This window comes from Dermacentor silvarum, chromosome 7, assembly GCF_013339745.2.
Source record: "Dermacentor silvarum isolate Dsil-2018 chromosome 7, BIME_Dsil_1.4, whole genome shotgun sequence".
Taxonomy (NCBI): Eukaryota; Metazoa; Arthropoda; class Arachnida; order Ixodida; family Ixodidae; genus Dermacentor; species Dermacentor silvarum.
The window spans coordinates 45,089,411-45,115,801 of NC_051160.1; the positions used below are offsets into that span (position 1 = coordinate 45,089,411).

At 44.8% G+C, this 26,391-nt stretch overlaps 2 protein-coding genes across 3 annotated transcripts; one reads left to right on the plus strand and one right to left on the minus strand.

Annotated features, from left to right (window-relative positions):
• Positions 1–87: 87 nt before the first annotated feature.
• On the plus strand, positions 88–12,137 carry LOC119457976 (uncharacterized). Of its 2 annotated transcripts, XR_007467816.1 has the most exons (7): positions 88–356; positions 458–575; positions 2,981–3,118; positions 5,514–5,645; positions 8,985–9,251; positions 9,495–9,613; positions 12,115–12,137. XR_007467816.1 is itself a non-coding variant. In XM_037719760.2 (6 exons), the coding sequence occupies exons 1-5, from the start codon at positions 310–312 to the stop codon at positions 9,234–9,236; spliced, it is 687 nt and encodes a 228-aa protein (XP_037575688.1). In that variant the 5' UTR covers positions 88–309; the 3' UTR covers positions 9,237–9,251; positions 12,115–12,133. The 2 variants fall into 2 exon arrangements, 1 of the variants encoding a protein (XP_037575688.1); XM_037719760.2 differs by lacking the exon at positions 9,495–9,613 and having other exon boundaries at positions 12,115–12,133.
• A 2,217-nt stretch (positions 12,138–14,354) lies between these two features.
• On the minus strand, positions 14,355–26,318 carry LOC119457977 (tRNA (adenine(58)-N(1))-methyltransferase non-catalytic subunit TRM6). The gene is made up of 9 exons (XM_037719762.2): positions 26,143–26,318; positions 25,718–25,869; positions 25,439–25,548; positions 23,630–23,805; positions 22,551–22,721; positions 21,218–21,479; positions 17,233–17,318; positions 15,928–16,117; positions 14,355–15,044 (listed from the first exon to the last, which is right to left on the minus strand). The coding sequence occupies exons 1-9, from the start codon at positions 26,220–26,222 to the stop codon at positions 14,955–14,957; spliced, it is 1,317 nt and encodes a 438-aa protein (XP_037575690.1). The 5' UTR covers positions 26,223–26,318; the 3' UTR covers positions 14,355–14,954.
• Positions 26,319–26,391: the final 73 nt, after the last annotated feature.

Genomic DNA, 26,391 nt, shown 5'->3' on the forward strand with positions numbered 1-26,391 from the left:
GACAGAAGCTCTTGAGAAAGAAACGCGTGTCCTCAGTAAAGCGAAAACAGCCAACTTCGAGCAGCGGTGCTACTGCGTGCGAACGTACGACTGGTTTTGCAGACGACGCCGCCTGCAGCAGTTTGCCCAGAGGAAGTTCCGGTGCACAAGCATAGCTTCCGGTTTTCGGTGTAAACATGCTGGTTCGGCCACCCACGCCGCCCGCGATGTTCAGACGTCTATCGCGATGTAGCGGCTTTGCCTGATTTGATTCCTTAACATCAGGCCCATATAACCGCGTCATAGATTAAAGTCGTGGCGCAAACCACGATGCTGAGGCTGTTGTGCCGATTTACACACGTTCGGAACATCGCGAGGTAAGCTTTCATGCACTTCGCAAAAACAAGGCACGTGTCTAAAGTGCCGTTTGTCGACCGGCGCGGCCGATATCGGCGATTATTGTGTGCAATATGTGCAGGTTTGTCAGGCGGCACCCACAACTCGTAAAAGTCGGCGGGAGAACCGTCTTTTCGACTACGACAGCGTGGAGCCTCCCGATTATAGCAAGATGCGTGGAAGACGACAGCGATGGCACGGTACTGAACTCGATTCAAAGTAAAAAGAAAAAAGAAAACGAAAGTAACTGAATGCTCGACTGCGACTCTGAAAAGACGCACGTCAAGCTAGCAAGGCGCAAATACTGCGCGCGTTGGCGAAACCTGTGGTGGTGGTTGTTGTGGTAGCAGCCTGTGCTTGCTGCACGACCTCCTCTATAAACTATAAAGTTTATTGACCCTTTTCGCGGCGATCCCGTGGGCGCTGCCATGTTTGATCACGTGGTGACGCGTCCATTGCTTGCCTCAACTGCCTCCGTTGCCTCCTTGTTTACAATGGATGTGCATGACGCCGGCGCGGCTTAGAAAACCTCCGTTTTGGGAGATATCGTAAACGGTGACTGGGTGAAACGACAGGAAGCTTTGATCACAGTTTCAGAGGACATACTAAAGCGCTTTCGGAGCTGATTAACCTATGTCCAAACGGCGCAAGCAGCGTATATGGTGCTTGTCCTAAAATCGGGGCTAAATATGTATTCCAAGCTATCCAAACATTCCGCTCATGAATTCAGTCAGGATTAGTGTGTTTTGCTATTTGCTCTTTATTCGGCAAATAGTTTGAAGCAGTGGCTTGTCAGTTCTGACTCAGTGAAGTTCCTCGGTGCGGCCACTATCTGATTATTTTCTGCCTAATCGCTCGCGGGTGTGCTCAGTTCCGATAGATTTGTTCTTGCTGCGCACAAGGCTTGAAACATAGCTATTTTGTACATTGTAATACCTTGTAGCAAATGTATATTACAGCTAGAAACTCGCTTAGTCTTGTGGACCATCACGAACCATTCAACTTTGACCATTAATTCGTGCGCCATTGGTGTAGTCTGTCGTTTATTGTGTGTATACAGTGCGCATATATTCAAGTGTGTGCCCATTCACTTATTCTTGATACGTCGACGATAGAGTGGGCGTAAGTTTTCCTGCCGTTTGGGACAAACGTGCGCGAAGCTTACTGTGGCAGGAAGCAGCGCTGCTCCCTTTGTCATTGTTTAACGAGTGGTACTCACTCTTGCCGACGTTCTGGGGATGAAGCCTTTTTCTTTGAAGGCTAGCGATACAAGGCTGGCGGATGAGCAAATTTCTGTATCCTCGAGGAAAGTCGTACATCTCGAAGAGCCGGTAACACGTTCGGACAGTTGCAGCAGCGGTTCGCGAACTTGGCCACACAGATTCATTCCCGTCCTTAAGATGCCAGTCACTATTTTTGCAGCCAACTACTGCACATGTCTTCAATCCACATGATTCAATCTAGCATGATTGGAGCACAGTGTGTTAGCGAAAACTCAGTTGCATTTCCGACAGCTGATCGCACAAAAGCAAGGTAGAAGCGGTAATGGTTTCGTATTCATGCGCGGTCGCTGAGGAGACGTATGGCGCGCCGCCGTGAGTGCCATCTTGTTCCTCTAGAACAAACTGCTCCGCAAAAAGGGTCGATAGAGGAGGTCGTGGTTTGCTGCCGTGTGATATTTGTGGCGCCATCTAGCACGTACTTTGTGAAGTTGGCTCCGAGATTTGGTGCGTCATTAGACATATGACGAACAAGAGGCCTCAGACAAGCTGATGACAAGTGCAACCATTAAGTGTACCTTGCCATCGCAAGTAGACTTTTGTGTTAGACATCTCGGAGGCATGTATGACACATGAGACTTCACAAACCATAGCTGAACTACTAGTGGATATTGCAAGTAAAAAAATGGTGCCAACTAATGTTTGCACAAACTGGCAACTGTATGCAGTGAGGCATTTCTTAACCCACGACACCTGTTGGAGCTCACGTCGTTCACACTGACTAGGACATGTGCTTTTGTTGCTCGACTAGCGACGAAATTCGGAGAACCATAATATCTCATGTGACATGTTGCCACTGGACGTTAAAGTTTGATACGACCGCGCGAGAAAATAATATTGTCACCTAGATTATGCATGACACAAATTCAGTCACTTATGATGGTCATATATGCGAAGGGTGGTCAAACACCACCAGAACGAATTAGTGGGATACATGCTCTATACACATCCCTATTACTTAGCGCCTTCTCCTTATGTCGGGGCTTGGAGTGGAAAATCTGTAAGCTATTCTTTAAGCTCACATGCATGACCTGGTAGATACAGCAATGTTGATTTGATTAAGAATAAAAAATTCTTTTTAAACCTTAAAATGTTGGCCATAACAGACATGAGTGAAACAACTGCAGGGAACATTAAAACATACTCAGTAACTGTGTACCTCGAAACCCACGAAAAAGAATTGCATCACTCGCCTTTATCATGGGCTTTCTATGATAAGTACCTGAAGCGATCCTTTCAGCAAATGTGAACGAGCGCCACAATGTTGATCTGAATGCTACGTGTGCAACCACTCTTCTTTTTTTTTTTTCCCTCTTTTCTTGCAGCTCACAACCATCGACCCGGAAATGCTGTCGCACGAGTTTCTCATCAAGCAGGCAAGCATTGTTGCTGTTGAGGCAGCTAGCAGGGTACTCATTCAGCTCACAGCAGCCATCCTGGATGCCCATGAAGCATACTGGAAAGTATGAAAACCATGTTGTCACGTTTGCCTTCTATCTCTTCAACTTAGCAGCATAAGTTTAACCCTTTCTGGTACAGTGATTCCTGTAGGATTAATAACGCCCTGCAATAACTATCCGAGACAGAAAAAAAAAATATATATATTTTTTTTTTCTGTCTCGGATAGCTATTGTAAAGCGTTATATATATATATATATATATATATATATATATATATATATATTTCTACGAATATGAGTGCCACCTACTCTAACTACATAACTTGTCAACTTAGTGCCGCAGGTGAATGTGGTTCTGCCTGATATGTCGAAAATGTCCATATGTTGGTGTCACGCTGAGGTTAGTACTCTGCGCAGCATCTTTGGAGCAAGCTGCGTAAGACATATCGCCTGCTGTGGGTGGCACAATAATGGTCTTCAAATATTTCGTTGCCGTAATTCACACCGCCATAATTATCAATTAAGAAGTTCGATGATCCATATGCTGCCTCCGGTGCCTTGATTCATTGGCGATCACGAGGAAACCCTTTGTTTTATGTGTTGCCAAAAGCTGTACTTTCAATTTTTTCTTTATTATATTACATGTATTTTTTCATTCAGATGCATGAAAGACAAATTTCTCACTTGAGTGATAAAATCCAAACCAAAAAGGGCTAAGAGACCCCAAAAGCTTTTCTTTGAACTTGAGCAATGCACTGGAATAAGTGCGATGCCATTAAAAAAATGTATTCACAAAGATTTTGAAAGGGATCTATTATGAACGGAGACGTAGAGAGTGCAATGTTTACTTTTCCAATTCCCCCTCAACTCTGATTTCTCACAGCTGGGGCAGCGTCGACAACAATGCCTTGCCTATCGCACCTTCCCATTTATTCTTTTCGCGGTGTGCCTTCGAGGTGGACGTTTGACAAGGTTGCCTGAGAGTGATAAAGAAGTTGTGAAGGTGGGGCACCTAACAACTGCTGCTTCCTTGTTTCCTTAAAGATCCGGACAGGTGCACATGCATGTTAAAGGCTCCCAAGTAATTCACAATCGTCAACAATCACCCAGTCGCTGGAATCTTTGAACTGACTCGCTGCGGTAGCTTAATATAATAGCCTTGGTGTTGTGCTGCTTAGTCCAAGGTCGCTGGTTCAATCCTGATAACAGTGGCTGCATTTCGATGGGTGCAAAATGCAAAAACACTTGTGCGTTTATATTTAGATGTACATTGAAGAACACCAGGTGGTCAAAATTAATTCTCCCACTATGGTGTGTCATAACCATGTCGTGGTTTTTATGGATAATGCTTCAGAGTTAATTTAGTTTTTTTAATTTATGGACTGTTGGAGCCCCACCGTAACGTCATCACTGTCGTCACATGCAGCTGGAAAAAACCAGGGGCCTCGAAAGCTGCAGAAGCGAGCGAGTAATCTATTATGCGAGATTGCAAGTTTCCTGCTGCATGGCAGCATTGTCTACCGATCGGGAGTATTTTGTACCGTGTTCAAGAAGCATTTCTTCAAAGAGACGCTATAGTAAAGGCACACACTCAATTATGACCAGCTCATTTCTACATCCACTGCAGGATGAAGGCATCTCCCACATATCTCCAATTGCGTCTGTTTTGCACTGCTAATTCCAAGTTATGCCTGCAAATATTATTATGTCATCACACCACCTAATTCTCCGCTGTCCTCGACTGCGCTTCCCTAACCTTGGCACCCATTCAGTAACTCTAATGCGTCCTCTGGTTATCTACTCTAACCATTACGTGGCCTGCCCAGCTCCATTTTTTTATTTTAATGTCAACTAGAATATCGGCTACCCTCGTTTGCTCTCTAATCCACACCGCACGTAAAGGACCCTACACTCTCGCAAATACTTCAGAGATTGCAGTTTTAAAATTTATAATTAGCGAGTTCTTGTATAGAAATGGCCATTAAATGAGTGCCACCACATGTTTTCGAAGTTGTAGAACACGTTTGGTTGCATATAAAAAAGGGGTGACACTTAGCAACTGCGAAGGTTTGGAAAACATAGGATAGTTTAGTTTGACGACTAAAGTTGGTGTCGGAATGCCAGACATGGCACCTCTGACAAGGCACATCACGAACTTATGCCATGTTGCCTTTTTTTCTATTCCCTTTGTCTGTGCACTCATTCTTGTGTACATCACAATGGATGCAATCAAACTAGCACAACTGGCAGTTTTAAAACATGTTTGTCTCCTCGCCTACTGCATCCATGTTCTTTTTTTTTCTTGTGCGCTAGGAAGTTCAGTATTGAACGGAATCCCACTCGCCCAATTTGACACAATTGTGTGTTTCCTGCTCACAGTTATGGCTGCTGTGAGCACCGAGTGGCATATAACGTGTGTCCGTAGCTATGAGAACCTGCGCTGCCCTCCGCTTTGCAGAGCCTGAACAAGCTGAGCAGTCTGTTTACGCGGTTTGAGACAGAAGTGGGACTCTGCTCGGGGGACGACTCCATCTGGCTGGAGATGATCGCCATCCGTGAGGAGACCAACAGGCTCAAGGCAGATGTTTTGGTAAGTGCAACTTTTTGCCGCGAACACCTAATGACCCAGCAAACGTGCTAAACCGCTTTCCAAACAGCAATTATAATTTCAAGTGCATTTCATAGCTCCCAATCGCCACTGCCATCAGTTACGAATGCATGCATACTTGCCAACCTGTGAACACCCAAATTTGGAAAGATCAAATCCCGCAAACCAATAAGGGGGAGGGAATAGAACACACCTTTGGATGCAGCTCACAAGCGGTTGCAAATTTACTACTGGAAACAGGAGATACTTACCAATGACAAGCAACACATTTTTATATCAGTGACTTTAGCTGGTGCTGATTTTGCCTGCTTTAAAGTTCCTGAATAAACTTGCCTGATGCAAGTACCATGTGGTTATATAGTGCCTTGCACTGCCATAGGACAGTGTTGCAGGCACCGTCACAACTTTCTTGCATGCGTTTTATTGAGATAGCAATTGTATGCACACTTCAGGCAAATTTTTCGCTGGAGTCGTCGGTGTGAGGTTCTGTATAAAGTTCAAGTGAGATAGGATATTATTGCTGCCTGTGCACCGTAGGCTGTAGGTGCAAGGGAAAACGTACGAAGGTGAGCCGAGAAGGATATTGGCTTGATGTATGCCCAGTATTCGAGGTCACGTGACAAAGCACGTGCAAGGGGGGGGGGGAGGACGTGAGCACACATCTCCTCCTCTAGCCCAGCTGTGGCTGTGCATGGCTGTCTGCACAGTTGAGTGCGTGCATCACCCGCGCCCTGTTTTGGAGGTAATCTCTGGTGGGTGCAAGGACTGGGTGAGCAGAGATGACTGGCGTCTGCATGTGCACTGTTTTTCCATGTCCTTAGTGCTGTAGGTAGCGTAATCGTATGTTTCGGAGACATGTAGAAGCGAGACGCAGAACTGTTCACTCTCCTCTGTTTGCACTCTTCATCACACCGGCGTTGTGACAGCGAGTGTTCGCAGTCATCGAGTGAAATCTTTTCGTGTTTGCCTGTGCCCACATTACACTGTGCATGTTAATTTTTAATTAGTAAGCGAATGTTTACTGCAATTTATATGGCCGGTAAAACTAGGAGCGTTAGTTCATGTAGTTGCCGAATACTTTCCGATCACTATAAATTTTAGTCTTACAGGTGAAAGTGCGACTTTTGTTTATTTAATCAGCGTTGCCCCACCTTTCAAGAGGCCTAAAGCATTTTTGTGAACAGAATTTTTTTCTTAAGACCTACCGCCACATTTATAAATTTGTAGAACAAGTCCAAATTTGTAAATTTTACGGACAATTTGGGATAATTGGTTGTTATGCAAATCAGATGTGTTGCTGCGTAGCACCGAGCTGCTGAAATGGCACTCATTAAGCAATATCCAGTCTGACTGGAGTACACAGATTTTGCCATCAGGTGTGGCTTTACAGCACAAGGAATGTGAAGACAGCGCATTGCATTTAAGCCCCTTGTTGAAACGCGATGGCAGCTCCGCAGCAATGCACTTTGCATCCCCATGAAGCTGCATCGTGTTTTACTGTAGACAATAATTGTCTACGTAGAATAGTCACGGAGTCTTGACTTGTGCACATAATTGCACATTATTGTTTCTACACAAAGATTTTGTAGTTGTTGTGTGGAGTTATTTGCTCGCCTCCCTTCTCCACTCAAGGATATTTTCATTAAAAGAGGAACCTTTACTTCAGAAGCTATTTAAATACATGCGACTGGAGAAATTGTTTTATTTTGCATCGACTGTACTAATTCTGATGATGTTTGTTAACTCAAAGAAAGTTCGAATTGTCCACCGGTTGAAAGGAGACTTTTGATTAGGGTCATAGATCGAAATCAAATTGCCAAAAATCGTAAAGTAGGGCTGGGGTATATGAAGTGTGTTCAAAAAGAAACCGAACTTTTGCTACAACACCTTTACTGCTTATGGTACAACATTTTAAATGCTGTCCCCTTCAAAGTAGTCCCCTGTACTGGCAATGCACTCTACGCATCATTTATTCCATTTTTGGAAAGCCTCCTGGAACGCACTTTCTGGAATGGCGCGCAGGTCTCTTCTCGCATTGTCCTGGATCTCCTCTATGGTTTGGAAACGACGCCCTTTCAAGGTGGTTTTCAGCTTGGGGAATAGAAAAAAAGTCTGCTGGGGCTAGGTCCGGAGAATATGGTGGGTGGGGAACAACAGGAGTGTGGTGTTTCGCTAAGTAGCTGCGGACAAGGAGCGACACATGAGCTGGGGCATTGTCATGATGCAACATCCAAGCCTGATTTTCCCACAATTCAGGCCTCTTACTGCGCACAGAATCTCTCAAACATGCTAGGATTCCCTGGTAAACTTCTTTCTTTACCGTCTGACCATGTGGCACAAATTTCTGATGGACAATGCCTTCGCAGTCAAAAAACACAACCAACATCACCTTCATTTTTGACCGACTCATGCGTGCTTTTTTTGGGCAAGGAGAACCTTGGCCACCCACTGCGATGACTGCACTTTCGTTTCAACATCAAAGCCATAAAACCATGTCTCATTGCCTGTTATGATGTTGTTAAGAAAGTTTTTGTCGTCATTGGCAGCGGCAAGCAGTTCCTGGCTGATTTCAACACGGGTCTGCTTCTGTTCGTCAGTCAACAAACGCGGCACGAATTTTGCACTGACACGACGCATCCGAAGTTTGTCACTAAAAATTTCATGACATGATCCTACGCTGATACCCACTTCGTCAGCGACTTCTCCAACGGTCAAATGACGATTTCCACGAATCACAGTTAGAACTCTCTCGATGTGGTCATTATCTGTGGATGTGGAAGGTCGTCCAGGCTTGGGATCGTCACCGACCGACATTCTGCCGTCTTCAAAACGCTTGAGCCAATCATAGCACTGCCTGCGACTCATTCAGTCATCCCCGTATGCTTGGCTAAGCAACTGAAATGCCTCTGTGAAAGTCTTCCCAAGTTTGTAGCAGAACTTCACACACACACACGCTTTTCTTCCAATTCCTTCATTGTCACTTTGGCAACAATCCAAAGAACAGCTTGTTCATTTGCTCACTTCAGTGGCTGTAGCTCGCCAACTAACGGTCAGAGCGAAACGCGGCAAATGGCAGTTTGTTGTCTAAACCTGCCGCTACATGCGCTCAGTAGCTGCAGCGTGCTTCCTCTGCTGGTTGGCGCGCTATTTCAAAAGTTTGGTTTCTTTTTGAACACACCTCGTATTTGTAAGGACGTAGGAAAGTTTTCAGTTGACATTAATTGGTCACATGTCCAGTTTTCCTTCTCACTTCACCTGTTCAGTTTATTCTGCATATTTCGGATAAAAACGAGTGCCTATGATGTGTTTTGTCCATTCCAGTCTCTTGAGTCGCGAATGCAAAGCGTCGCTGCCCTCATGGAGGCCGTGGCACAGACTGCATTTGCCAATGGTTCCGAATACGCCGGCATCAGTGCCAACGAACGTCTGCTCTCGTCTGAGCGCCAGATAAGGTCAGCCGCCCAGAAGACTGCAACCCTCGAAGAGGTCCTCAACAAGGCCCACAGGGACGCCGTCCTCTCTGGTGCCGACAAAGCGGACATGCCAGAGAAAGAAGACCTAAAGGAAACGTAGCAGCGGTAGACATAGGTACGCCACTTGGTTGCCTAATGCTCAACCCATCTGGCACAGCTTAGCCGTCTCAGATCCCGTGTCCATTCCAGTGGACAAAGCCTTTAATCTTTTTCAAAATGAAATCGGGAGAAACAATGCAGAACAAGATAATTTGTTTCTTGGAGCTTAAGCTAGATGCATGCAGTGCTGAATATCAATGACTTAGTGATCTTGTTGCTTCTGCTTCACGGAAATAAAATTGATGCTATTTTATCACAGATGCCAAAAACACCTGTGAAGTACATTTAAAATGTCCGGAAATGGTGCTGCAATCCAGGATAAATAAATCAGCACAACGAACCAGTCATGTGATGCCACGACTTCACCTACATCTTTAGGTAATCAAAAGAAGATTTTACCTGAACAAATTTGGGAGATGTTCACTTTGTCTACATGCATGAACATGCTGCTGTGTGCATTTACCCGTGTGATGTGATCAGACAGTGAACTTGTCGGGCTCACAAGAAGCTGGTTGGCAATGAGAACTGTCCATAAAATGTGGTGTGGCCTCAGGGTTTTCTCGAGCAGAGCTTCAGGCTGCTTCCTTCAGTACTGAATGAATTTTAAATTTGAGAGAGGACATATTTGTTTTTATTTAAGAAAGAAGGCTTCACAGCTGATGAAACACTTTTTGTGGTTTGGGAAATGAATTGCAGTGCTGCCACATTCCTAAGGCTACAGCTCTACCAGGGCCAGTAGAGGGCACTGCAACGGCAAATTATTAATTGAAAGCGCAGAAACGTGATTAACCAGACTGATCAACCAAAACTTGTTCAGTTAGAGTGCTATGAATTATGGCGAGTGACCCTTTATCTGCTCTGAAAAATTGGAAGAGATTTGAGCAACATACAGGTAGCATGCTTTCTTACCTAGGAAAAGAAAACACTTGCACTACCTTGCATGTGTCATAATTACCTAAACATCCAGGCACGCACTACTCGTTTGGCATTTTCACATCAACATTCCAGACTATGCATTAAGAAAAAAAAGAAAGAAAAGACGGCACAGGAATGGCAATAGACATTGCCAATAACGACGTGGGAATCTTAGCGTGGAACACGATGACCGAGACAGACACCAGATGAGCGCTGATGTGCTGTATTTCAGTCATCATTTTTCACGCTGTTTCCACGTTAAGATGAACCTAACTAGACCAACATCGGACCCTTTTGCAGACATGGGAATGTCAACAGGAGCGTGTCCCAAATGGAGCTAGCAGTGTGGTGAGGCCAGCAGATACGAGGTGGCAGGAGCGGTAGTGTTGCGGCTGTTGTCAGCTGGCTGGATGTGACGATCAAATTTTTGAGCGCTGGCCTGAAACTTTTGGCCGATTCTGGCTGTAGCCCTTCAGATTGATTGATTTATTCATAGGGTTTAGCATCTTAAATCAACATTAAGGCTGTGTGAGACGCCATAGTAGAGGGCTTTGAGTCAATTCTGATCATGTGGGACCCTTTAATGTGCATTTGAATCTAAGCACACACACGTTCTTGCTTTCTGCCCCCATTGGAATGCGGCTGGCGAGGCAAGGAGTTGAACCTGCGACACCATGCTCAGCAACAAAGTACGGCAGCCACTGAGGCGGCAGGGTCTTCAGATGCCAGACACCTCGGCAAGTAACAGACGACGCCGAAATTGAGAATGAAAAAGCGCCGGGCTCTTTACCATCTTCTCTGACTGCGGTTGTGCCAACCTTGGCTGTTTGTGGCATGGTGCTGTCGAATCATGTGACATGCTATCGACACTTTCGTCTGGCATGTGGACTGGCCTAAACAAGAAGATAACCCACAGAACCCACCTGCCATAAAACCAACCCTTGGGTTTTTCAGAGGAAAAGAGGGAAGCAATATTTCCCAGGCAGTGCAAGATGGTCATAAAGTACAGTAAGGTCTACTTTTGAATGAAACATCTGATTACTCTTCAAGCCAACTTTAGAGGGAAATGGGGTGCCTGATCTGAACCATTAGTTAGGCATTCTGTCGATAAAAAAGATATTGTCCAGGGGTTCATATAAAACCCGAGCCATAGTTTAAAAGCTGCCCAGAACATTACATGGTCATCCTTTGGTAGCAACGTTATTGACAGCTGACAACATTCTCATTACCTGATAGAAGCACATGCAACAGCTGGCTTTGTAGCACAAAAATTGCAAGCATTAAGGTCTGTGCTGATTTTTCTGATAATCAATTCTAGTGTTACTATAGTAGTGTTTTGTATTTGCACATCCTCAGCTTTTCATTGCGATAGCAATTATATGGACACTCCAAGCGGATTTCTGCCGTCGCCGTGAGGTTCTATGAAGTCCAACGACGATGAAATCATCGCCGCGCGCCGTGTGCTGTATGTGCGAGTGATAGCGCGCGAGGGACGCGTGCTTTCACGGGGAGCGAACACACGGCGGAGAGCAAACGCGACTTCTTCCGTCGCGCAAAAGGCCGTGGGGGGACGGGAAGGAAAAAGGGGACGCGGCGTTTAGCTGCGGCACCAAATGCGTATTTATATAAAATATAAAAATGTTGCGAGGCGAGAATGTAGTAAAGACTTCCGACGCTGCTCGACAAGAGTCCAGTTCTCCTCTGGTCGAAAACCTCCGAGCCGGTGCCAGAGGCACCGGTAATAGTCGCCAATGCCGCACGCGTTCGGTGCGAACGCGGGCAAAACGCCGACAGCGTCGACAACAGTACTGCGCGTTGCTGGTGCTGCTACATGTCCGAGTTTATACAGCTGATAAAACTACTATCCTTACTGTGTTTAGCTCTCTACTAATTTGCTATCGTAATTGATGCTTCGCCTTTCGGGTGAAACTGCGACATTTATACTTGTTTCCTTCTCATTGCAGGGGCATAGAAGGCATCAGACATCAGGACCATCAGGTTAAAAAAGAATGTTTACATTTACAGTGACCTGTGGCTCAACCAAATAAAATTATTTTGTCGTGTTTCCAAAACTGCCGTGTCATCTCTCCAGTAGCTGTTCACAGTGCCCACGAAGGAGGAGGAATAAAGAGAGAGAAAAAGGTGAAGTCTAACAGACGTGTTTCTGGTTCGTGACCCTATGCAGGAGGAAGGAGGTTACAGACGATGGAAAGACAGAAAAGAGAGGGTGGGAATTACAGGGACGGAAGCATTAGCAGTTCCAACATGTGGACTGCCCATCATCATAGAGTTTCCTACAATAATAACTAGAGTTCCGCTGGCGCCGCAAGCGTTCAGCCACTATGGGAATGATGGGAAGTACATGGATTGGTCCGACCTTCGTTCTTGTGGATTCGGACGTTTTTGTGGCTTTGTTTATTATGCTTTATCTGCCTTCGTTGTCCTAAATTTCAGAGAAATCTATACGTTCCTCAGTGCAGAAGAATCTGCGAACACGTAGAGTCGCTACTAATTGTAGCGGTTCAGCCTGTCGAGGTGGCCAAATCGAAACATGCCAAGCATCTAAACACGCTAGCTCGCCTGCGCGAAATTCATAAGGGCATTCTATGCCGCTTGTCGATGCATGCGTCCGTGGTGTAATGGTTTCTATATCGTGCTAAAGGTCATATGTCTGAATCCTGCCGTCAGACAATTTTAATAATGTTGGATTATTATGTACACAGTACTTAGTTGAAAATGACGAGTTTGCAAAGTAACGAAAGCCGTTTGAAGCCAGAAATACGAAGTTTAGGCAAATCCATGTACTAACCATCATTCCCACGGTGGCTAAACCACATGGCTTGCAGCTTCAGCAGGAAATAGTGCTAGAGTTTCCTCTAGTAATTATTGTCTGAAACTCTGTGCCCATCATGCCTACAATCGGTCACTGAGGCCAGTTGATTTCAGAAACAGAAGTAATGGCCGCATTGCTTTGTAAGCCTGCAATGCATGGAGCCATGATTCAAGGACTTTTTCTTCGAAAATGGTCTATAATACCGCCAGGTTAACACCGTCCGAAAGAATGTTACGCTCAAATGGTATAACGATGACAAAAACGACTCGCGTTTCATTGTCTCTTCAGAGTTGCACATGGGTGTGTCTGCCATTTCTATAAGTAATGAGTGGGCTTTCATACCCTTAACCGGAGGCAGCACAGTGAAGATGCATCGCAGGAAAGGTGCAATGGCATTTAGAGCTTCAGCATAGGGTCAAGCCTGTGAAGGTGACAGTTTGAGGCACTCGGCAATGTGCCAAGAATTTTCTGTCTTGGTGTGAGCAAACGAAGACCCCTTGCGGTGTCTGTTCTAGACAATGGTAAGGGAACTGCCTCAAGTCCTTTATAGACTAACCCATAACATTTGTACAAGTATTAAGAGTTTACAAGCTTTATAGAAAAAAAGAAAAGCACCTCCCAATAGTCACATGCAACATTTTGAAGACTTCCTTGGATAACTTGTCTGAAAAGTTGGTTTTGCCAAATGAAAGCACAGAGCATTAAAGTTTGTTTGAGTGTTCAAGAGTATTATGTCTTTATTAGGCCTGAACAAAAAACCCACCCTTCCTGCCTCTAAGAAAAGTGAGATTTTATGCATAGCAATGCACATAACTCACTGTATTTACTAGCATAATGAATGCCCTCACGTAATGAACGCATCCCCAACCTTCCCAATCAAGAAGTGTGTGTTTTTTTTCCCTCCCATAATGAATGGGCCCTGAACTTGCTGCTGTGAAGCAGGAGAGACACGGTGCGATTCGGCGTCTGATATGGCATCCGGCGGGTACGATCGTATCGGACACCATATCGGATGCCGAATCGTACCGTGTGTCTTCTACATTTATTGCGACAGCAATTATATGGACACTCCAGGCACATTTTTGCCGTCGCCGCCTATGATTGCGCCTCAATCTCCTGCGTGCGAGGGAGGAAAAGAGGGAGGTAACGTGCCGTATTCTGATTGCGCGCATGGCGCACCAACTGAGAGCGGTCTTATCTTGAAAGCGATCTGTGTCGGGGGGCTGAGTAACAGTGCAACGGTGGCTTATACCTTTGTGCGTGCTCCGTTCTCGTCGCTCAGTTTCTGTTGAAGCGATACACGGCATCAAGGTCACTTCGCTCACTGTTGCTGCCATGCTTCCTCACGCCAACGTTTTGACGAGTGTCTGCAGTCATTGAGTGTGATGTGTTCATGTGTGCCTGTGTGCGCTGCCACCATGCTTGTTAATTTACATAGTTAGCAAATGTTTGCAAGATTATACGGCCGATGAAACTATTCTTACTTTGTGTAGCTGCCTACGCATGTGCTATCGGAATCGATAGTTTGCCTTTCGTGCAAAATTGCGACCTTTTTAGAGGTGGCCACGGAAAAAAAATCGCTCAATATTTTACCCTGCATAGTGATTGCACCCCCAACTTGGCGCACATTTTTGGGAAAGAAAGTGCGTTCATTATGCAAGCAAATACGGTATTTCATTTATGTGCGTGTTCTCCTTTACAGTTTGTTTGAAGCATTACAGAGGTCGGTGTTAAACTTTGCCTTTAGGACTTCAAGAAGAAGAAAAAAAACACAGATCCAAGTTCAAACAGCACCAACGTCGCTGTCCTTGGGGGAACAGATTTTCCACAAAGTGGCACTTGTCACCTCAAACGTCATCAGCATCTACACAAACTTTCCTGCACCGAACAGTTTATGCAGAAAGCCGACAGAGGTCCAAGCCGCTGCCTGCCAGACTGTACCATGGGGCGCGAAAGAATTGTTTGCAACATTCATGCCATGTCTGCGACCTTGATGCCTGTGAGCACATAGCCTCCGCCGCCACTCATGTTGATGGAAGGGTGTGTCCGGTTGGGCAACACCTGTAATGAGTCGACAAATTGGAAGGACACTGCATTGTGAGGATCTTGTTGAAAGGCTCAATTGCTTTTTACCAAAATAATACATTAATCTGGAGTCCACATGAATGTCCAATGAGACTCAAAACTAAATTCAAGCAATGAATTAATCTAGCCTTTTAGAACACATTCGCACCATGAGTCACGGAAGTTGTACAACCAACTCGGTTGCAAAGAGATAGTTTCTAATGGTTGCTTTGGTTGAAAAGCAAAGTTTTTAGATTAGTCACTCACTGCCCTATGTCACGACTCTGCAACTGGAGTCTCAAAGCTGTTGAATTGATCAAAAATATATTGAAGCAGGACATGTGTGAATGCCGGCGTGTATTTCCATGTCCTTTGTATAGGCACACATATGTAAACCTCTATCCTTATGTAATACCCCTCCAGTCAGGGGTCCTAAAGGAAAGTAAAGAAGAAGAATGCTTGCACTTTACAGGCAGCTTACTGCAAGCTCATGTGCACAGTGCATCGCCACTGCCATGTTTTCTTTGCCGCAGACAACACTGGCAGAACTGACTATCACAGCACATTTTCGATTGATTGCAACAAGACAGTCAAAAAATACATAAAAAAGCCAAAGAGTTAAAGACACGGAAAGCAGTAGGATATGGGCATGCAAGGGATAGCAAACACTGACTCATGCATGAGATTCGATTGTAAAAGCTTTTGCCTTCTTGAGGTAAAATGTCTTTGCTAGTTTCCAGTCTTTACTTTTGTAGTGTCAAATCACAAAGTCACAAACTTTGCTGCGAGAACAGATGTGAGCACGCAAACAGCAGCGATCCAGAGAATGGCCGCCTTGGGCTGCACTTCTGTCTAGTATAAGGCTCGGCACATTGCTCACCTGGTGACTTCGGAGCCAGCTCTCGGTCAACTTGAGGAAGACAGCGCTGCCAGAATTTTTCAGCTGAGTGTAGCAGTCAACAAGTGGCTCCTGGAAACTGCAGAAGACGGCAAACGGCCTGGAGGGTGCAATGAACTCGAGGAGCGAGAGGACGATGGAAGTTGGGTGGTGCTTGCTTGCAACGAGCAGCCTGCGGGTCGGCGAGCAGTGAAGATTGACTGAGCAGTTAATTTTTCTTTTACAAACTGAAAGTGAACTAAATTCGTGACCCGAATAATGTGACCTTTCTTCTTTTTTTTTTTGTTTCAACAAGTTTTGTCTTTAGAACGTGCCTCGTGCTATTTTCGGCTTTGTGATGCAACATAACGCAGTTCTTTGTGATTTGAGCTTTAAACTGCAATGATCGCACGTAGGAAGGTGCTGTGGTGCTGACGACAGTGCGCATCACAGTCGATGCATGTGCCGCTAGAGCATGCTGCGACCATCGCATTGCGCGGCGGTGGCAATACGAAACCATGGGTCGCATCAAGCGAGCGTCTGCGAAGTCGCACGATGTATCAGCAATGTGTGGGAGTCTTTGCCATATTCGATAGTGTTTCGGGCATTTCTGAAGTGCTGCCTATCCAATAATCTTGGCGGCAGGACGACGACACGGTTCTTGCTTACAGTGACAAAGACGTGAGCAGTGACGACGAGTAATTGTGCATGTAGTTATTTCCTATTATTTTCCGACGGCTGCAACGATAAATAAAGCTCTGCGGGCATCCACCTTTTCTTTGCTGTTTCAAGTTGCATCACTTCGCGTTATAATAGTAATATATATATATATTTTTTTTCTTTTCTGTAGAGACAAAGCACCCCCCTCATGTTATATTCGCGGTCACATTATTTACGTGCAAAAATGGTAAATGCCATCAACTGTTGTAACAAAAGTATTGACTTAAAATCTGAAGCTCCTTTCTTTGACGAGAATTACCAAAAATGGCCAAATTAGAATGAAAAATGAAGTAAATGTTTACAACTCAAACTCTACACTGCGAACAGGTATCAGAATTTTATTAAGTGCCACTATTAGTAAAGCAGAAGGATATGATGCATTAGTTTAGAGCTTATGCGAAACCATTATACGTACATTGTTTATGGGAGTTCCGCTAAAGCTGTACATAGTGCATGGTCTACACACCACACTTGTCTGCTTGCAATGCCCAAAAATTGGTGAGGAGCCTTTTAAGTATGATCGACCAATGTTCCCAATGACAGGCTCTTCTGACACATGCAAGGGCAGAGAAATGAGTAAACTCTCACCCGTCTAACGACTTTGTCTTCAGCAGGTCTATTGCCTTTTGCTGTTCAAGTAACCTCCGCTGCTTTCTTGCGGCACGCTCCAAGTCCTAGACGAAGAGAGCAAATAAAAGATCCCAAAAAAGGACTTGCCAATGTCTGCTTGGGCAGGTCCACCGTGGGACACTGCAAGTTGACAAACAGTGCAACAAAGCCAGGGAGATGCAACGAAAGTGTGAATTGACCATCTGCAGATCACGAAGGTTAGGTTAGACAAAGTGCTTGACAACATCTGTTGAGACAAATCTGCCACAAGACATGGTACAGCAAGCAAACTCTACCACAAGGCAAGGGCGATGCTGTGACTTTCAGCACTCCCAGATGAACAAGTTGTGACTCGGGTCACAGAGGCAGTGGTGAAAAGTTTTTTTTTCAAAAGAACAAAAGGGCACTAAAGCGAGACAATCAAGTTTAGGCTGATAAAGTACTGTTCGAAAACTCTGTTGTCGGTAATTTTGCGATAATAGGTTGATTATTAGAAGAGCAAATGACGGTCAAAGTTCCCTTTTTTGCAAATTTCGCACTGAAATCCTAACGCTGGTACTTCAATGTGACGTCATGGATTGCAAAGTAATTTTTCGCATTTTGGTAGCGTTGGCGCAGTAAAAATTCCCGAAACATGCCACATTCAGTCTTTGTCTCCTTCAGAACACAATGCAGCCAATCTTTAGCGCTAAATAATTACCTAGGCCCTAGCAGGTGCTAACAAAATCCATGACACCATGACAGGCTGGTGCGCGAACTTCCGAACGGCATTGCTAACCCGTCTTTCGTTTTTACCCTTTTTCTGGCCAACCAAGCATTTTCTCGGGGCAAGAGTGGCGTTTTTTGCATTGCGGGAGGGTGATTTACTAATACAGAATAAATTATTTCCCTCTTTTAGTGACCCTTTAAGGGACTTCCAGATCTGTGCAAATAAATGTAGTGGGAATGTAAAGGAAGGAATGCAGAAAGAGAGAAACAGGGTGGTGTGAAATTGTGTCGCAGAAACAACACCATGAGAGCAACTGTCACGTGGCACAGCGATTGGAGAGCTTCAGGATTATTTTTGTTTTAGCTCTTAGCCAGGTATTATTATACAACTACGGTTCATATCGAATTTATGACTCCAAGTAAAAAAAAAAAAAAAGACAGAGAAAAGTAAAAAATGCAAGTTTGGATAAGTACACTGGAGCGCCAACTAGTAAACAGCTTTCCTGGGACCACGCGAGAATTTTGCATAATCCGGGTGTCGTACAGTTCAAGAAACAAAAATTATGTTTAATATAGTACATTGTTTAGAGTGGCAGAGTTGTGAGGAGCTTGAATTTAAACTATAGGCTAATACTTGGCAGAACTCAGAACCCAAAATTACCAAAAAAGAAAGTACGAAAAGAATAGTGCAGAGTGCCATTCGCACTTTATTAGAGGGTTTTGCACACTGTGCACTGCAATCTTTTCTCCCCTACATACCTAAAAAAAGTTAGTCCGTTTCTTAGACTTTCTTTCGAGCCCCGCAATATCCGCAAGGACAAGGACAACGTCGCCTGCACAGACGAATCTCCGAATGTCGGCGATGCTATGTTGCACATCCGCAGATGTAGGCACAGGCACAGCAGCATATGTGGCATGTTCCTTGTCTGACCTGGCAGCCAGCAATGTCGGCATGAGGCAATGCCTTCTCGCATGTCCAGTCTACGACAACCCGCATGAAACCGGGAACCCAACGAAAAATGCGTGAGAAGTTTTGTGTGCTTGTGTGTGGACAGAAAGCTGTGAACTGCGTGCATGAACACATGCATCCAATACGAACTGCATGCCTTCTGGTGGCTAATTGCTTTGATCTTCACGCATGCTCTCACGCTTTCCATACGTGCTGGGGCCGTGTTCTTGATTGATCATTTCGGAGATAAGTTTCACTTTCGCGAGACTCGGCACTAGACGCGTCTAAGTACTATACGGCCAACAGTGCTCTAGACTCTGTGTGAAGATAGCGAGCTTGGCACAGCGGCAAAAATGATGTTGATCGTATGTTGGTTCTATAGGCAGATGCATCCGGTGACGGGAGTAGGCACTGCCGAGAGAAAACGTGGAGGAGTGTGGGCGGGCAGTCAACACAAAAAACTAGAGAGAGAAAGCACAATGAGGTGGCAACGAGGCTGAATGCGGTTGAGAAATGTGAAGAAGGGAAAGGGAAACGAACGATCAGAGGGCACTGAACGCGAGGAAAATAAAAAGACTAAAGGAAGCCAGAAATCAGTTTTTCGCATGCATAGTTCCTCCTCCTGACAATGGGACAGCACCGTGAGGCAGCCGCGATAGGCGTCCGCTGTTGGGTTCGCTGTTTAGCGCGGGTTTTCATGTAAGATGGGGCTTGCGCAATCCCACATTGTATCAACGTGATTTTCATTACATTGTCTCTATGGGGAGTTCGTTGGGACTGCACTAATCCATTGTAAAACCTGGGATGTCGCAAAATCGGGGGTTGTATAACTGGGGTTCCACTGCTCTATCGTGCCGGAACGAAGAGAGTTGAAAAAACACGGAGTAGAACAACACCTCTTCAACTTGATTACTCCAAACCGCGATGATGGCCTAATCAGATGCTAGCTGTGCTCTGCGTACCATCTATGTACAGCCATATGCAGAACCATGCTAAATACTTTAGGATGGGAACGAACAGCGTTAGGACGGGACGAAGTGAGTACGACAGACATCTCCTAATGAGGTCCTACTGATGTACTAACCAGCCCAGACCAGCACACTCCTTCAGTTCATGCTAAATACGTTTCTCCTGCCGTACTCTATCCTCTAGACAGAAAAACTAAGCGTCTGCGAGTGATCGACAGCAAGCGAACAAGGGGAAAGCTTCAGCATGGTACTAAAGGCAAATCACTTTCTCGAAACGTTGGCTACGTTTACTCGTTCACCCGCTGTGGATCAAAGAACGTCTCCTTCTTTGTGCAACTCCTTTGTCATGTTTGGACATCTGTGAACAAATCACACCAGTGTCACCATCATCATCAGCTTATTTCATGTCCACTGCAGGACGAAGCCCTCTCCCAGTGATCTCCCAAAATCCCTGTCTTGTGTCAGCTGACTACACCCTCAATGTGAAAATTTCTTAATTTCAACACACCACCTAGTTGTCTGCCGTCTTCAACTGCATTTCTGTTCTCTTGGCACCTATTCTGTAGCTCTAATAGACCATCGGTTATGTGCCCTATAGATTACATAGCCTGCCCAATCCCATTTCTTTGGAATTGGGCAAACTCAACTAGAGTATCAGCTACTGTGACCTCTAATGCATACCATCTAATGTATGCCTCTAATGCATGCAAAATGTGAAGGTGCAGCTATCCATAGAAGATTGTGTTCTGTACTTCATTAGATCAGGAAATTCGTTAAGTCAAGGCTTTTTTTTTTCTTTTAAATGGTTAGAAAGTCACAGTTCCTGAAAGTGGGATATAACTTATGCTCAACCTATGCTTAAGTAAATATGAGACTTTACAACACTTGATAAAGAAGAGTGAGGAAACTGGATTCAGTGTTCTCACACTTAGGGCCCATTCACACTTGCGACTAGGCGAGGTCGCGCGACCAAGTTAGTCGCAAAGCGACCAGTCGCAAGTAGTAGTCGCAAATGGTCGCTTTTCTCGAAAGGCGACCGTTTCGGGCCAGTCGCTCACTGCTCGATTTTTCAGTCGCGCGACCGCAGTCGCAGAACAGCTGAACCAATCCGACGCGAAGGAACAGGACGTCCGTATACGCTGACGCTTATTTTAAGCGGCGATGACATTTCAAGCAGATGTGAACGGCATATCGCGAGACATTTCGGTTTAGCGACTCGTCGGTCGCATTTGTAAGTGCGAACATTGTTCGTCTTGAGTAGCTTTGTGGTCGCCAGTTGCAATTGTTTGCGCAACCTCGCCTAGTCGCAAGTGTGAGCCCTTAGTCTGAAGCCACAAACCTTGGAATCTGTCGCTGAGGCTGGTTCTTTGCTCGGTTGGGAGTCGTCAGCTGTTGCGACGCTGTCATTGTTAGAGAGCGAGTTCATCTCTGACACGTCTTCCATTTCGGCACTCTGGTTCTCACTCTCTGTCTTCCCTTCCGGTGTTTCACTGTTTGCGTCGGTGAGCAGCGAGCATGCCTTTGCATAAGGCAATTCCAGCACAGTGGATCGAAGAAACTCCTCTTCCAAGTTCAGTGCATAAACAGCCTGTCTGTACGAGCTGTAACAAACGGCAAAACGAAGCGACTCCCATGAATGGCTACATATGAGCATATGTTCAACTTATTTATTTCAACCTCAAGACCACAGATAAGGCAGTGAGGAGTGGTAAGAAGAGAGAAAGAGAAAAAAAGAAAAGGTTACGGTAAGGCAGGCCACGCGAATCCTGGACTGATTGTAGTATCTGTTATGGTGGCACAAAGCGTGGTGTTGTCCTTGATAGCAACTGCTGGGTAGGGAAGTTCTGAAGACAAGGGTTAAAGGGTCCTTGAACCACATTGAGTAAAACATTTATTTTGTAGTCGAAGAATAGTTTAAAGAATCCAAACTTATTTTCGTTGTTCTCTGTGTGACATGTCATTCCGGGCAGGGCGAGGAAATCGTGGGGGCGCAGGGGAGAAAGTGCTTCTGCTAAGCTGTGTCGATGTGTCAGAGGCCGCCAGCGGCTCAAACTCCTCTTCACTCTCATCAGAACTAACTTACAGAAATAAAGCTTTACATAAAAAAAAAAAAGAATCCTAACCTCCTTCACTCCCACCTCACTGCCAAGCATATCAGACATCTCGAGTGAATCTATATAGAAATAAAAGTTTCCAAATTATGTTCAGCATATTAGGGAATATATCACTAATAGCTGGTTTTAGGGGGAGTTTACTGCATTAAATACAGTAAAGCCTGAATATATCAAACCCCCATATAACAAATTATTGTGTATGACGAACAGCAGTAAAATCCCCTTGAAAAATTTTGTATAAAATTTTCATCTTTTTTGTGATCCCCTAGATTCTATATATCCAGGTTCAACTGTAATACAAATATTATTTTTAATAATACCAACAGAACAACTGCTGTAGTAAGAATAATAAATACACTCTTCCAATTGGACAAATGAATGTGATAGATCGAGGTACCAGTTAAACATTCTGTTGTTTTATCTAGGCGCTCTTCTTTTCTGGTCATTTGTGATTTGACGAAACATGTCATACACTGGTGGTCAGAGCCGCATTACCTCAGCCATGCTCCCCAAGAGTGGTCTATAAGAGAAACGTGAAGCGGCAGGTCGCGCACGCACCTGTCAGGTCCTTGTCCTGCATAGACCTGGACCACACTGCCTTGCTGGCCCAGCCTCTCGAGCACGGCGGCGGTCAGGAGGCCAACCCAGGAGTCAAACACTATGTAGCGGCCACCCGACCGCACATTGCAGCAGGTCAGCATTTGAGCCAGTGAGTCGACACGCATGTTCCTGCATGTCATGACCGCAAGTCAACAGGAGTTCACCTAAGCAAACTATTGGAATCAGTATTTTTGGTGCAAATTGGGTTGGCAAAACAGTAAATGCCAAAGCACTTGTATGCCATTCAGATCACTAAAGAAAGAAAGATAGCGAAAAAAAATTTCCTGAACCAGGTTATCGAGTCACTGCAGATCAGATGAGCTCCTGGAGTGAAAGTCTTCATGAGATGCAAGTTCAGAAGTTCATAATTAGCATAGCTACTATCACATTCTCTTTAATTGTCACTATTGGGTAAAATGCCCGTGATTTCTCACTCCAAGAAGCCACAATGAACTCTAGCCGTTGGACTTGCTTTACTCTTAAAAAAAGGTCTGCCATAAATACAAAAATATATAAACAAAATATGTACAACTGGCACTATCTTCTGAGAAGTTGCTAAACTTTACGAGAAGTAAAAAATGTGTAGAGCAGCTTGGTTAGAAGTAAGTGCAGCGTTGGAAACGTAAACCTCTTTGAGGCTGGCATTCCTGCATCTCAGGCTGACAATCAGCTGGCGAATCGGTTACTGCGAAATTGAATAAACAGAACTGGCAGACAGGGGCCGCGTTATGCAAACACTATTTTTCTTTGATTCTACTCATTTCTTTACCACCCTTTGCAGCAAGTGGCCGATGCTGGCGATAACGAAGACTTGGTGTCATGTCAGCGAATGAGGCAGGCATCAGTGGGAAAAAAAGAACCTCTTATATACAAATACGACCCAAAGATAACGTGAGTATGTTGATGCTGCAGTGTAAATTCATGTTGGCTTTATTACAGCCTTGTCGAGGTTTGTCTTCATGCTCTAAAGGACGAGTCTGTACGAGCCACAGCTTTACGTGCAGCTATGCAACAAGAGACACCACGAGGCTGCTCACCCAATCTTGAGTGGGTTCTGCGAGTAGTACATCTCTACCAGAAGCCGTGCCGTGGGCCGCCCGAGCATCACGTGCTGCAGGTATTTATCTTGCTTCTTCTTCAGGTACTTGCGCTGAGCGTACTCTGTCTTCTCCTTAAACGTTGTGCTGTTCTCCACCAGCGTCTTGACGATCCTCTATCGAGGTCAGAAAAAGACACACATACAAAATGTTGTCATGCCCCATTATAATGTGCACGTATGCAATTGTGACTCTGCTGTGGGTAGCTCCGCGGAATTAAAAAAAAAGAAAGAAAGACACTTTGGGAACAAGCACTGTAGTTTCCTAACAAGTGGGAACAGTGGTGAGCTGCACAAGTGAATGTCGCTCCAAAGGTTCTTTTAAGGAGCGTCTATGATGCTTGCTTTTGGCTCACTGGCATTTACAAGTGGTTCCGGGTTTCAAACTCACTATTGGGTGATGCAATTAAAATAAATTAAATTTTGAGGTTTTACGTGCCAAAATTGGGGGACGCATTTGTTTGTGGATAAGTACAGTGTAGATTGGCTCTCTTCACATCTGTCCACCCCTGTGAAATATTTCATAATCAGTTTCATCCATGTGAAATTGGGGCACTGACATGTTGATGGACAGCTTAATATTTTTCTTGCAATCAGTGAAATCCACGGCAACATTGTTAATGTACTCATGGACAAATTAAGCGTGAACAAGTTAGGACTAACTAGTGCATTTTTTCACTTCCACTTTTAAGACATCATACGATTTCGGCATGACTTCAGCTTGTATATATGAATAGTTTGAGGCCTGCACCATCATTGGCGACATGATAGCAGTGGTATAAAATCACACTCTCGTGTCTATTTATATTTTCTTGTTTACGTTTCATTTGAGTGTGATAGCACATATGTACGCTGAATGCATGCCACGTCTGAAATATTGCCTGAAGATGATGACAATAGGTTGGAGCTACCACGTCAGTTCCACACTTAACAAACCTCAAAGCACCACTGAGCACTTCTGATAAAGGTTGTGTTGAATGTAAATGAAGCCCGCTTTCTGCATGTTTGCACTTCAATGCAGCACTGCATGCTGTACAGCACAGAATCTAAGATTCACTTCTGTCATATAAGCCCTTTTTAATATGCACATGGATTCCGGTACAAGTGCATCACTGCGTTCACTGATTTTTACCAGCCTTCAAGTTGACAGTATGCACGTACATATGACATCGTTGAAAACAGTCAGCTGATGACCCCCCCACCCAAAGGAAGTTCATCAAAACACTGAACAAACAAGGAAGACAATTGGCACACCATACAACTTCCCAATCTCTGTGCGATATTGCACTGAATTTCTTTAGCTATCATGCAGAGAGAGCCAAGTGCTTGAAGATTTGTTCTCCTCAAGTATTAATAAAGCTTCCCATACTATTGACCAGACTTAGCTACAGATGGTGAGACTTGCAGCAAAGCATGCAATTTTGGTGCAGTATATCCTCATGAATGTCAGTGGAAATATGCATATTAGATGACATGTATGTTCGCATGCAACCTCCCTCATTCTAAGCGGTGCAACTTAGTCGCTCCATTCTTCACTGCATGAAACAGTTCAGATAGTTTGTGCACATGCATCTTATTGCTTTCCATTTGTGATGGAGCTTACGTGAAAAAGGAATCCTTGCACTGGTCTGTGCTGTAAAAGAAAGCACTTCCTCGCGCCATTTCAATGCTTTCATGTGTAACCATTACTGAATTATTTATTGCTACTTTAATACGTTTCACTCTTAAGAGAAAAGAAGGAAATACACACTTCGCCAGATGTGCCATCTGCTTTGAACGTTTCTATGTCTTCTCTTGTCAGTTTCTGTGACTTGCCGTCGTCGAGAAGATTCCTGTTGTCTTGTCCACTGGTTGGTGCATCTGCAAGTTCCACCCATATATACACGCACGCATCAAAACCGCCGCCAAAACAGGATGCGAGCGTGCGACTTATATATGCTCAATTAAATTCCGATGCAAAGTTCATACGGCTAATATTAATCCACATCCCAATTTTCATACATACGACGGAGGCGCTAACTTGACTTACCGTCACCAGGAACCTCACACTCCGAACATATTTTTCTGTACTCCTCAGCCGATATCTTCCGCAGATCACGGTTATCAATCTCAAAGACAGACCCAAAAGCCTCTCCAATTGCTGTCTGAATGCTGAATTTCCTCTTGCCGAAGAATACGGGCCTGAAATGACAGAAACAACAACGTCACTCGAAACCGAAACCGGTCCTGTCACCGGCATTCCATATCTGCTGCAGATCTTTGACATCAGCAAAATTCCAAACAGAAGTAATAAAAAAATGTAATGCGTGAGGCAAATCATGACACCATGTTCTTTTAAACTATGAAGCAGCGTGCGATCACAACACACTGGCGGCAAACAGCTGCCGCACACTCGAAAGTTCGCGCGTGAAACGTGCACGAGAGCATTGCAACGACAAGAGCAAACAAACTTACTTCTTGCTGTCTACCTGAACTAACCGCGTGTTGTTTGACCCTCTAACCACAACGTAGCTGCCTTCTTTTATCGTGTTCATTTCCGCTGCGAGTTGCAACCGCGCATTCACACGATGAATATCGAAACACACTGAAACGCGCCTCCACGAGGTAATCGAGATCACAAATACGCCAGCATAACGATCTTTTGGATTGTCTTGGATCTGCTCGCGCCGGAAGCAGCCAAACAATGTTTAGTTTCGGTTCCGG

Excerpts from the sequence above, each read along its gene's own strand:
- LOC119457976 (XM_037719760.2), top strand. The coding sequence starts at position 310 with ATGCTGAGGCTGTTGTGCCGATTTACACACGTTCGGAACATCGCGAG. Across the intron at positions 576-2,980 it reads AAGACGACAGCGATGGCACG|CTCACAACCATCGACCCGGA; the intron begins GTACTGAACTCG and ends CTTTTCTTGCAG. Across the intron at positions 5,646-8,984 it reads GGCTCAAGGCAGATGTTTTG|TCTCTTGAGTCGCGAATGCA; the intron begins GTAAGTGCAACT and ends TGTCCATTCCAG.
- LOC119457977 (XM_037719762.2), bottom strand. The coding sequence starts at position 26,222 with ATGAACACGATAAAAGAAGGCAGCTACGTTGTGGTTAGAGGGTCAAAC. Across the intron at positions 22,722-23,629 it reads CAGAACCCACTCAAGATTGG|GAACATGCGTGTCGACTCAC; the intron begins GTGAGCAGCCTC and ends CATGACATGCAG. Across the intron at positions 21,480-22,550 it reads GCAGGACAAGGACCTGACAG|CTCGTACAGACAGGCTGTTT; the intron begins GTGCGTGCGCGA and ends CGTTTGTTACAG.